Source organism: Bos mutus, chromosome 11 (assembly GCF_027580195.1).
Source record: "Bos mutus isolate GX-2022 chromosome 11, NWIPB_WYAK_1.1, whole genome shotgun sequence".
Taxonomy (NCBI): domain Eukaryota; kingdom Metazoa; phylum Chordata; class Mammalia; order Artiodactyla; family Bovidae; genus Bos; species Bos mutus.
Window position 1 is genome coordinate 10534557 of NC_091627.1, and position 12426 is coordinate 10546982.

Genomic DNA, 12426 nt, shown 5'->3' on the forward strand with positions numbered 1-12426 from the left:
ATCTGTTGAAATGGTGCCAGGATAGCTTTGTTCCTACAATAAGAGCCCATATTTTAGATAACCATCAAGTTACTCTGGTATCCCAAAAATTATACCAGACTGTTGCTTCAGTTGCTATGAATCTTAAAAGTTTGGGACTCACGTTTCTGACATTAATGTGATTTGTTTCATGATCCACCCGCTTTGGCCATGTTTAGTTACTATGTCTCATTTTGATTTCCTCTGTTCTCCCCTCAGCTTATGTTGGAGTCTGTCAGCTGCTGCTGTGTACATGTCAGGCTAGTGACTTGTAATGTTTATTAATACAATGTCAGTCTTGCTGTTGGAAAAAACGTGATGCTTTCTCAGAAGGTTGCGGTAGAACGAAGCGTTTGATTTCCAGATCCTGTCTGCAGTGCACGGTGAATACATTCTCAGATGTTATGCAGTTCACTGACCTGACAGTTGTGGGCCCCCGCCTGGGACCCCATTTCAGCAGGACATATCTGAACAGAAACAGTTTGCAAAACTTTACACACTTAAACTCCTGCCAAGGCAAACCGTTAGCCACTTGAGTTTGTTATAAATACCCAGTGGCAGTGGTTGGAAGTAGCCCATGGTGTGTTTTATATTCTGAACTGAATGTGAATGTCTTTGCGGTTATATAGAGTAGTAAATAATTGAGTTTGATTAGGGAGAGGGACCTCATTATCCCCCACCTGTGCCCAGCTGGAAGGGGAGGGTCGAAATGAAGCCATTAGCTGTCTCTCTTACTGGCATCTCAAAGAGCTCAAATACATCTGTGTCTTATTTTCTTTTCTGGCACAATCAGTCGAGCAAGCTAAGCAGGCATGACCGGATTTGGCAAGTCCCAAGGACTCTGGCAAAGACACACAAGGAGAAGGCGGAGGGGCAGTCATTTTGGCTTCTCACTGCCCATTAGTCTAGTGAGTTATGTTTTTGGAAAATGTCTGTTTTGAAAAAGAGTACTTTGTCCAATGTCAAACATCACATATGCACATCATACACTTTGATCTTTAAAAAAAAGATTTTTGTCAGTGCAAGGGGAACCAAAATGTGGCATTCACACTAGCGTAAACTCTCTTTATGGATAAAGTAATATACCCGAAGGACTTGCTTTAAAGCGGGCATGCTGCAGTTATTACAAGGCTTTCTCCCGCTCATATATTTTCATTTTCTACCTTGAAGTGCTCGAGAATGAGCATGCATGGAATTGGGACCAAAGCAGGCTGGGAACCAAAGGGTTGCATCTTCATCAGGATTATGAACCGGTCAGGGCTGGAGGAGGGGGCACTGCTCCTGTCAGCCTCGTCCCACCTCCACAAACTGAGGCTGTGGCTCAGGAAACCAGGACCTTCTCCAGGGGCTTTCAGAAAGGGGTCTTGTAGGTCACATGCTGAGTCTGAGAGTTGGGACATTTACAGTAAAACTGAATTTGTTACAGTGGAAGTTGACCTTCACCATAGACTGGTCAGTGGTTCCAGTCTGGAAGATATGTTCCCTTAAGTCTCTTTTTCCCCTGAGTTCCCCAAACTCCCTTGGCCATAGGGAGGTTTCAGACACAGGCTTTGGGGTCTGGCAAACCTGGGTTCAAGTTCTGGTTCCTCCACTTGTTAGCTGTGCAGCTCCAGGCACGTGTCTCAGTCTCGCCGGACCTCAGTTTCCTCCATTATAAAACGGGACTGATGATAGCACCCACCTTTCCTGGGAGGATTAAATGAGCAAAGTCCGTATTCAGTAAATGTCGACTCTTGTCACTGTCTCATCATTGTATATGTCACTTCTTTGTATGAAGAAAGGCTGATAGTGGTATTTTGTGTCCTAAGTCACTTCAGTCACGTCCAACTCTTTGCAACCCCATGGACTATAGCCCTCCAGGCTCCTCCATCCATGGGATTTTCCAGGCAAGAGTACTGGAGTGGGGTGCCATTTGCTTCTCCAGGGGATCTTCCCGTCCCAGGGATCGCACCCAGGTCTCCTACATCTCCTGAGTTGGTAGGTGGGTTCTTTACCACTAGCATCACATGGGAAGCCCGATGGTTGTACTGTCTATTGCTTATTAAGTATTTTTTATGACAAGTATTATGTTAACTATTTTAGAAGTATTTAGATGTAAGCTGTTATGGAAAAACCTGAATGAATGTTTTGGCCGGCCTGGTATTTAACCCTGAAAACAATGTTATAGTCTGAGAATTATCCTCTTTTTGTAGATGAGAAAACTTTAACTTCGGGAGATTATATCATTTACCCAAGGAAGGCAGAACTTGGACTCCAAAGCAGGCTCTGCTCTATAACTTGCTGTGCTCCACTGCCTTCTGGTGTTGCCACCATTTTTTCAGTATGATGTAGAGATAAACAACTACGTTTTGAGATATCTCCACTAGGAAGCTTCTCTGATGCCCCCCACCCCATTCTGCTGGGTTAAATGCCTCTGTGTTTTGGCAGCATTCTGAGCTTGCTTTCATCTCTGTGCTGATCACGCAGAACTGTAATTCTTTCTTTACTTCTTTGTCTTTCTCTCCTGCTGGACTGTGCTATTAATACCTGGGTTAGGGACCATATTGTTGATCTCTGAATCCAAAATAGTGTCTTGAATAGATGACTGACCTCAGGTATGTTCCCTAATGTCTCCAGCCTCAGTTTGGCAAAATGGATATAACAATGGTGTTTATTTTAGGGTAGAATAAGTTAATGCACATCTGAAAGGCCTGCCACAGCACCCGGTACAGACTACATGCTCAGTAAGTAGTAGATGCTACTATTATTGTTGTATTTGTTGACTAATAACCTCTTATCTGGGTCTGCAGATCCAGATGCTCTTAATAAATCTCACTGGATTTCTCTACCTTGTCACCATGATTTTTGACTTCCACCAACCCCATCCAAAGTGGAGTTAAACTGAGGTGGAACACACCTACTTCTCCAGTTTATTCTCTTAAAAAGGAAAACCTTGAAACCGGAGCCCAGGGTCCCCATCTGAGCTTCGGGGGATTTCAGTGCCTGGGCCAGAAGCTCTGTACTGTTGAGATCCCAGTGCTGCCACCGTGCCCAGCCAATTGCACATTGTAGTGAAACTGTGTTATCAGTTACGAGGGTTGAGATCCATCCCCCCAAATAAGCACTGTCTGCTGGGGGTTTAGGGGAGACGGGCTGAATGGGGCCTCTTCTCTTGGGGTGAAAACTTGGGACAAGGAGAACACGCAAGAAAGAACACTGCAAGCTCCTTCTGCTGTTTGCCAGCCTTAGTTCCAGGTGCTCTGCACTTGTTGTCTGTTTTATCCTTCTGACAATTCTTTAGGCATGTGGCCTCCTCATTTCCTGGACACAGCTGAGGTTCCCACGTGTTAAGATGAAACTTCAGTTAGCCATGGAGCCAGGATCTGAACCAAAGGGTATTGAACTCCCAGCCCATGTGTTTTCCTCTCCAATATGTTGCCTTCCAACTTGCGTTCTGATTCCAGCTCAGCCCCTCTAAGTAGAATCTGAGCTTCTTGGATACAGACCTGTGCTCCTCCTTCTTCACTGTCCCCCACCACCTCTAGGTTCATGTCTAGTGCAGAAATGCTTGTGTCAGGTTAATGCAGGTATAAAAACTTGCCTCTGGTAACCAGGTGGCTTTGCACTGGGACAGAGCTGAATTCCTCAAGTGAGTAATCTTTTTTTAAAATGCCCATATGTTTTTTTCAGTGGTTACGAGACTTGACAGGGCCTAAGTTGGAACTGACTGAAGCATTCCTGGCAGCATTCAGTCAGCTCCCTGAGGTGGCGCCTCGTCCTGAACCCACCACCAGCAGCCCAGGGGGCCGTGGAAGGGCAGCTGCTTTGGTCCAGTGCCCGCCCCTAGAATGCCCTGCACGGGCAGAAGAGAAGCCATCTGTCCACGAGGGAGGAGCAGTTTCTGAGCTAAGAGTGGGTTTGTAACCCATCCATCTGTCCATCCACCCGCCTGTCTGTCCAAGGCCGAGTCATCCCCAGCACGGGTCACCACCCTGAGACTGGAACACAGTGCCGTGTGGAAGGGAGGCAGGGCTGGCACCTTCCTGCCTGCTGCACACATTTCCCCCCGAGATCATCCTCTCCTCCGTCTCAGACCCAGTGCCCAACATTAAATAAAGGCAGCTTTAAAGGATGTATTTCAATAGACATTTTAGAAAGCCCATAAAAAACCCTGGATATGAAGAAATGAGGCATAAAACCCAGACTGTTTGGAAGTCAAGCTGAAAATTGTGGTAGCAAGCCTCCATATCCATTTATTAAATGGGAACATCACATAACAGTTGCACCTCCATGGATTCTAAGAAGCACCTCGATCCAGTCCCCTTGGTGTCCTAGAAACATTTTAAGTCCCGTAGACTTGGGACAGGATCCAAGGTAGGCGTTCTGTCTGGCAGGAGAGGAGCAAGTGGAGTGCGAGGCTGACCCAAAGAAACTTTCATTAAGTCCGGCTGAGCATGCAGGACGCAGGGGTCACAACCTCTTTCTCCTTTAAAAGGTGCTGGTTTTCGCCGCTGCCGAGCCCCTGCGCCAGCGCCCGCACACTCGAGAAGGCACATTCCGCGCCAAGCCTGCCCCTTCCCTCCACTGTTGTTTTCATTTTCCTCTCATGAACCCTGCTACCCTGGCTGCAGTGCGGAGGCTGTAAAGGAAGATGGAGAGCCGAGTTACCTCAGAATGATCACTATCGTTAACATTCACGGGTGGTTCACTTATCATTCCTGACTGCACAGACATGGCAGCCGCTCGGAAGCGTCCGCAGGTGTAGCATGGTGATACATATTACATTGTGCCACAATGGATTTATGTATTCTGTAACAAAAGAAAAGTGTAATGAAAAAATACAGAAGGTAATCCTTTATTCCCCCACCACGCAATTTATCAGTAATGCCGGTGGATGATAAGCGTCAGGGATTTCCTCTGCATGCTTTAACCTTGTCACCCAGGTACGTTTTGGTAAAATGACAGAAAAATACAGACGAGGGATTTTCCTCCGTTCAAAAATCTTTTTAAAAGGACACTTTTAATTTATGGAAGTTAGTCCCAGCACAAGGCCTCCTTTCGAGCTTTTAGTCCGCCTTTGCTGAAAAGATAAACGTATGGTTGTGAAATAATGCTATCAGCCAGCAGCAGATTAGGCGAGAACCGTGAGCAATTTACAAGCCAACTGAAATCTGCAAGAGTTGAGGTGAAACCCGGAGCAGCTGGAAGTTTGCAAGATGCAGCCCAAGACTAGTTTGCAAGTACCCGAGAACTGGTGTTCCCTTTTAGGTCCTCCTCATCCATCGCCCGACATATTGTCACAGATGGAGCGCATACTGACTTCCGAGGAGAAAGCAGGGGAAGGCAGGTCTGAACGCGGACGATTGGCGTTTGTTCCAAACACACACTGGCCTGGCGCCAGAGCAAATACCCACAAGTTTATAAATGCACCAGGCACTTTACATTTCAGAACTCTTGCCAAAGTATCACTTACTACATCGCTCCCTAAATATAGTTTTCAAAAAAAAAGCTATTTCTTATTTTGCTTTGATCAGTAAAATAAACTTTTAAAAATTGTTCTGGGATGGGGTCCAGCTTCTGAGGTAAAGAACGGCCGGGGCTCAGGCATGATTCAGTAACAGAGTGTTCAGTAAAATTAGCTTGACAGTTCTCAGGCCTGCTGTTCGATAGCAAGAACTTGACCAAGTTAAAATGGATGATCGTGCTGGCTAGACCAGCATCGGGTTTTGCTTTTTAACAAATGGAATGTCAAGGATTAAATAGCAAGCCGTATGGAGAGGGAAGGGGGTGGAGATGTCTTTGTATTAGGGAAGCAAATTGGGTCCTTGGTTTTGAGAACAGCTCCCATCTCCTGTGGAAAGCCAACCACCTGGTTGGTTCCAAGCTGGGTTGAAGGCCCCTTCCCAGCCTGTCCTATCATTGGGAAGCTTTCCCGTGGCTTAGCTTGGGGCTTGGCTTTTCTTTCCAATTTCTTGTCAGTATGAAGTTCTGCCATGTTTTTTGGCTGTGTTCCGTTTTGAGATTCTTGGTGGGGAAGTGGGAAGGCAACCAAACTCCTTGTGGCAATTCCCATGTTCCGTAGTTGGAAACTTGGGTCCCATTTGTTACATGAGCTGCTTGGAATTGGCCTGTTTTGTTTCTGTGCCCAAGCATAGTGAGTAGTGTTTGTGGTACTTGCTCTTGCAATTAACGGTCTTAGTGAAGTTATATCTCACCCAGGGATGGGCTGCTTTTTCAAGGGTACTTGCTCCTTACCAGTTTTTTCCTGTCTAGATGACCCTGCACCCCAAATGTGGTTGGCTAGAAGCTTATAAGTAGTGTTATTATTTTGTCTTGTAGTTATTTACTCCAGCTAATATTTTGCTTGACCTTCTAGGACTAAGTAGATTAAAACATGACTACTGAAGTATACAGACTCTGGGGTTTTGTTTTTTTTTTAATTAATGCTTCTTTATTTATTTGTTTGCCAGCTAGGAGGAGTCTTTGTTTTCCTTATTCTGAATTGCTTTAGGCTATCATATCCACCCCTGTGCCCCCCACATTGGGTTTCCCAAGTGAAAGCGTTAGTCACTCAGTTGTGTTCTACTCTTTGCGACCTATGGACGGTAGACCTCTAGGTTCCTCTGTCTATGGGATTCTCCAGGCAAGAATACTGGAGTGGATAGCCAGTCCCTTATCCAGGGGATATTCCCGACCCAGGGATCGAACCTGGGTCTCCTACATTGCAGGCAGATTCTTTACTGTCTGAGCCACCAGGGAAACCCAGGCTTCCCAGGTGGCCCAGTGGTTAAGAATCCATCTGCGAGTGCAAGAGATACAGGAGACACGGGTTCAATCCCAGGGTCAGGAAGATCTTCTGGAGAAGGGACTGGCTATCCACTCCAGTATTCTCGCCTCGGAAATCTCATGGACAGAGGAGCCTGGCAGGCGACTGTCCATAGGAGTGGAAAGAGGTGGACATAAGTGACTGAGCACACACACATGCACCCCACATTTCCCCTCCAGGGCTCTATGAGCTTTAATATGATGGTAGTATCTGCCTGCAGTGACACCTACTGACACAAGCCATGTGTATCATTTGTTAGACCTTGCTATAGGATTTTGCTAGTAGCCCACACAGACCAACTGGATTCATTTTAAGATAAACAGAAAAATCTTCCCTAATTCTGCCCTCTCTTTCACTTGAAACTGTTCATATTAGAATGCTTTTCTCTCTCTCTCTCATTAGAAGTAGATTTATAACCCATTTTTTAATAATTGACACTTCAGTGTACACTTATTAATACTTAAACTCAGTGAAGACTGCATTCACATCCCTTTGGCTGAATATTGGTGATGATTTAATATTTGTCTTTTCCTGCAGAAATGCTGCTCATGGATTCTCCCTTATTCAGGTGGACAACACAAAGGTCACCATGAAAGAAATCTTGCTAAAGGCAGTGAAGCGAAGAAAAGGATCCCAGAAAATTTCAGGTGGGACAGTTAAATCACATCCTGGCAGTAGAAGCTTAACACTTAGTTAAAAATGCTGGGTGTGGGTGTGCATGTAGGTCGGTGTTTGATGGCTGGCTGGATTGGTTCAGATATCATTGCTAGGTTCAGTTAGCAAATGTACAGCAGAAAGTGATTTTTAAGCTGCCCTTGGACCCAAGGAAGGAATTGGGTCAGTGGCATATGTGAGAATATTGTGTTCATGTCACTTATGGAAGCTTCTTCATTAATTTGTGATAGATTAAGACAAAGCTACTTGAGCTAACTGTTGGTTGGTGTAAAGCTATGTAGAAAAACTGCTTTTAATTTCATGTCTTCACATAATTTTCCATGGAGGAAACTTCTGGTTGCTAGTGTTTGGGGTATGGAATAAAACATTTTTTCATTTTTATCAAATGAGAGCAACTGTAAAAAAAAAAAAAAAAAAAAACTTTTTAAGAAATCACTCACACACAAATAGCTGTTAATCACTAATTCCTTATTACCCAATGTTATACAGAAAATAAGCTGGTGGTATTAGCTGTAATATTTAAAGGGTACAAGAAAAGAAAATATTCCCAGTATTGAGAAATAGCTCAAAGATCTATCATTCCATAGCCAACTTTAGTATAAATCTGCCTGTCTGTGACATGTCAAATATCTGAGCTTTGTAAACAAATGAGACTTCTTAAACACGTTTGGCTTATGTTTCAGAAAGGGCAAAAAAGCGTGGCTCAGGTTGAAGAAAATAGTTTTGTGTTCCTTTTAAGGGGAGGAATATAATCTGTTCCAGATTTAATTAGCTATCTTCAGATGAAAGCTGAAGTTTTAATAAAAGTTAGAAGAGATAACACAGTGAAGGACACGGATGAGCTGTCTCAAGGCCATATTCCAGGGGAACGATAAGAGCTGTAAAAAATGGCAGAGGAGAGCAATTGAATGGAGCAATGAAAATCTGATTCTCATAAAAAAGAGAGAGAGAGAGAGATACTGGTAGGGGCGGTTGTAGATGAGACCTGCTAGCGTCTGCAAGCAATTTGGATGCTTGCCAGGAGTCATTGTTCACCCTCGGCTGTGGCGGCTCCGTCCAGATGTGCCAACTGCACGTTTCGGCTTTTGCCAGCTGACTGCGCCGTTTGATAACCAGCTCTCTGGATGCCCATCACTGGCCGCAGAGATAGAATTAAATGATGATGATCTTCCCACAAGTTGGGAGAGGAAACAATGCATATAAATCTTGATTTCATCTCAGCATGAGAAGTCTTTATCCATCATCACTCATAATGAACAAGTCGTTAGCTGGGATGAATGGTGTTCTGGTTTTTCCAAACACCTCTTTTGTTCATTTTTTGGGTGACTTTTATCCATTGCGTGGGGGTCAAACCTCTTTGCATTTAAGAGATGATTGAAGAGGCATAGCTTCTCCTTCCCAGGGGAAGGTAGATATTTGGGGGGTTCTAGGTGCCAATCTAATAGCATTTAAACAGCTTCAGTTGTTTACAAATGTTAAATGAGCATTCATCTACCTTTAGGATCCTGGTCTTTTCCTCTTGTTTTTGTTCCTAAATTTTTTGTATACTAGTTTATGACATATTTATTATATTCTAAGATAGCTTTATTCTGAATTGCCCAAGAGGAGGTAGAACTAACTTTTTTCACCTTCTTAATAGAAATTCTGCTGTTGCAGATTTTTTTAGATCATGAAAGCTCATGAACTCACTGCCATAAGCTGAACCAGCGTCTTTCCCTCTGTCTCCAGCGTCCCTGTCCAATTCCAGACCTATTTATCTGTGTCCATCTCCAGCAACCACGGTTATCATACACACATTTATTTATGTTCACCTTTGTGCACACGTCCCTGCTGTTTCCATCAGAATCTTTGCCGTATCACTGGTGAAGAGTTTGGACTTGTTGTCTGAAGAACAGTGATCTGCATTATTTATTCCTTTTCATACTAGAGAAGTCAATTGAGATTGATGCATTTACATAAATTACTGTCCATTTTCTTGATCCAAAAGGCTTTTAAAAATAAGAACCTCTTTCTGTTGCTTTGTTAAGTCTGGTCTCAGGAAATAGAAGGATCTCCAGTTTGGAAACTGGATGTTTATTTAAGGTTAGCTCGATAAAGGCAGAGTATGTTCTGTGTCTTTGAACTTTGTATTGTGTAGTGGACTTGTTTTGGAGGACAATTAATGAAGAGGAAAATCCTCCTGTCATAGAGAGAAACACAAGTACATTTACTTAAAAAAATAAAGTCTGTTAGTGCTCACAGTTGGCTATGAAGTACTTGTTACTTACCCATCCTGACACCTAAACTTAGTCATGAACTTGGTGGCAGGAGATGCCAGGTTAGAGACTCTCATTCTGCCCTTCCTAAGCCTCTCCCACAGGGACCTGCTCAGTCTTTGCAAGAAAGTGTCTGCCCTGCCTGGTGTCTGGCTCAGCCCTCTCTTCAAACAGCTTTCACCAGATTGAGCACAGAACAATATTTGTCTCTGCTACTCTTATTTAACTTAAAGTGAGAAGGGAGAAATACCACTTAAGATTAGACAACATGTTCCATGTGGGGTCAAGAGTTCTCACACTATTTGTGCATCAGTGGTTAGTTGTACTAGACCAGGGTCTCAGAATTCCTTTGCTGGGCTGACAGTGAACTTGAGCTGCTTCCTCACAGACCTTTAACATCGCTCATCTGTTTTTTCCAACTGACCATACAACTCTCTGTTTAATGATAATAAATTGAGAACTTAAACTATTTCTTTATTAAATCAGGCTGTGGGCTTAATGACCATCCTAGTGTTTAAATACTCTGTTGCCCTTCCCTCTAGCATTCCCTCACCAATTTTCTTTTATTGAAAATCAGAAGATGGTAGATAGTTGAGCAAAAGAATTCTTCTTTGTTTAGGTAAATAGCTTTGTCAATGGAAACCTTTAGGGTTTTATTATAAAATATTTTGCTTTTTATGGATAGAATATCATTACAGACACATAATGATCTAAAATTTTGACTTGCATTATTTGTAATTATTTCATCAAGTCATAACTATTTATGAACACTGCAGGGTTTTGCTGTTAATATTCACGTACTGAACTTATAGTAATCTTTTCACAGTGTGTTCCAGTCAGTTCTCTGCTAAGGCCCATTTTTTAAGCCCATTTTTAAATGTCTCTTTTAGATTCTCTCTCTGGCTTTTCATTTTATTACTGACCTACTTGACATTTGGAAACTACCTGCATTAGCAGAAAAATCCCTGCTGTTTAAGAAAATTATAAATGAATAATGTGGTTTTAGAAGAATTAGGAGAAACCTCTTTACTAACTTTAAGTTGGGTGGGTATGTTTTCGACATAATGAAGAATAGCCTGTCAGATCCCTTTATTTAATCAGTAAAAAATACTAACCTGTTATTTAGTGAGTAAAGGCTTTATTTAGTTCATCAGGTTCTCTTTTTATCAGGTTCATCCTCAAAATCAGTAATGAGCTTCTTAGTATTTTGTTGTTGTTTAAAATATTATTACCAGTCTCCCAAAGTATAATGTTGGGTATGACAGAGGCAGTTGAGAAATGAAGATAGATACAAATTCAGTTTTAACATTGATGCAGAAATATAAGTATCTCTGGATCTACACAGAGAGAAGGCTTTGAAGTAGGTTTTTCTAAGCAGAATAGTTTTCTGGCTCTATTTGGAGGTGTTCTTTATCATTTGCTGAAAGATTGAACCAGAAGCATATTAACTTTTTTCCTTCCCCCCTGTCCGTTCTTGCCTTTTAATGTGAAAGACAATTTTTTATTAGTCTGAGGATCCTTTTTGAAAAGTTCTTGTAATATTGTTAATAAGACTTATGGCACTCATTGCTACTTTTCTCGTACAAAATTTCACCTAGAATTTGAGAGAGAAATGTTAGCTTTGTCAAGTGAACTCCCTCTTAACTTCTCCATTTGGAGGCACAGACCACATTGTTGATTGCTAACTTACTGTGTTTCCACTTGACCCCTAGAATGTCACCAAGGGGATAGTCTAGTCTAGGACTTCTCAAGCACTATTCCCTAAAGTACCACGAGGAGCAGAGAGGCGAGTGAACGTCCCACACAGGGTGTGTGGGGTTCTGGTCTGAGGGACAGCCAGTGATGACGTCATTGGATTCTCAAGTTTTATCTTAAAAATTCATGTAAGATGTAAATATCCGTACTGTATTTGTAGCTGTGTGTACATTCACTCCTCATGTCCTCCCCTGGGTCAGACCTGTGCTGGGGGCCGGGAGACAGTGGTGAAGCAGACCTGTAGGGCCCTTGCTGAAGAGGAGCTTAGGGGAGAGTAAACGGAAGGGGCTGAGAGCTAGAAGTTGAGACGCAGAGGTACTCACTGCCTTTCCTAGGATGGTCAGGAAGTTCCACTCAGAGAAACTGACATTTGAATTGTGACCTCCACACTGAAGCGGTGAAGAGTTGGAGAAGGGCAGTATCTTTCAAAGCCTTGCTGTTAAAGGCATACTGCTTTAATATAAAAAGAACATTTCCGTTTACTTTGCAGTTAGTTAACTCTCTGCTCCCCTCAAAAAAATTGTAGTGAAAATGATCATTGAATTCTTCCCTGTGCTCACTTCATACATCATCTTAAACATAAGCGAGTCTTTCCTTTTTTTACCTCCAGAATATATCCTAAATTCAATCTTTCCCATCTTCATTGAATGAGTCCAGATCACCAAGACCTCACCTGGACAGTCGAACCAGCCCCTTGGCTGCTTTTTCCTGCCTCTGCTCTTGGCCCCTCCAGTCTCTTGCCTACAAAGCAGCAGATAGAGAGGTTTTTTAAAAATAGAAATCAGATCATATTTGCTCCAAACCCTTCAATGACTTCCAGTTGCATTCCGAATAAAATCCAAACTTCTAACCACTGTGAAATACACTGAGGCCCAAAGAGGGAATGGGACATACGGAGGAAAGAACTGGAAAGCAGTA

General features: G+C 43.0%; 1 protein-coding gene across 10 annotated transcripts in view; it reads left to right on the forward strand.

Annotated features, from left to right (window-relative positions):
* MAPKAP1 (MAPK associated protein 1) overlaps positions 1–12426 on the forward strand; it is a 234765-nt gene that overhangs the window by 132484 nt on the left and 89855 nt on the right. For all 10 annotated transcript variants that reach the window (XM_070378987.1, XM_070378984.1, XM_070378988.1 and 7 more), the window contains one exon: positions 7361–7470. In XM_070378987.1, the coding sequence (XP_070235088.1) occupies positions 7361–7470 (110 nt within the window). The remainder of the gene's footprint in view (positions 1–7360; positions 7471–12426) is intronic.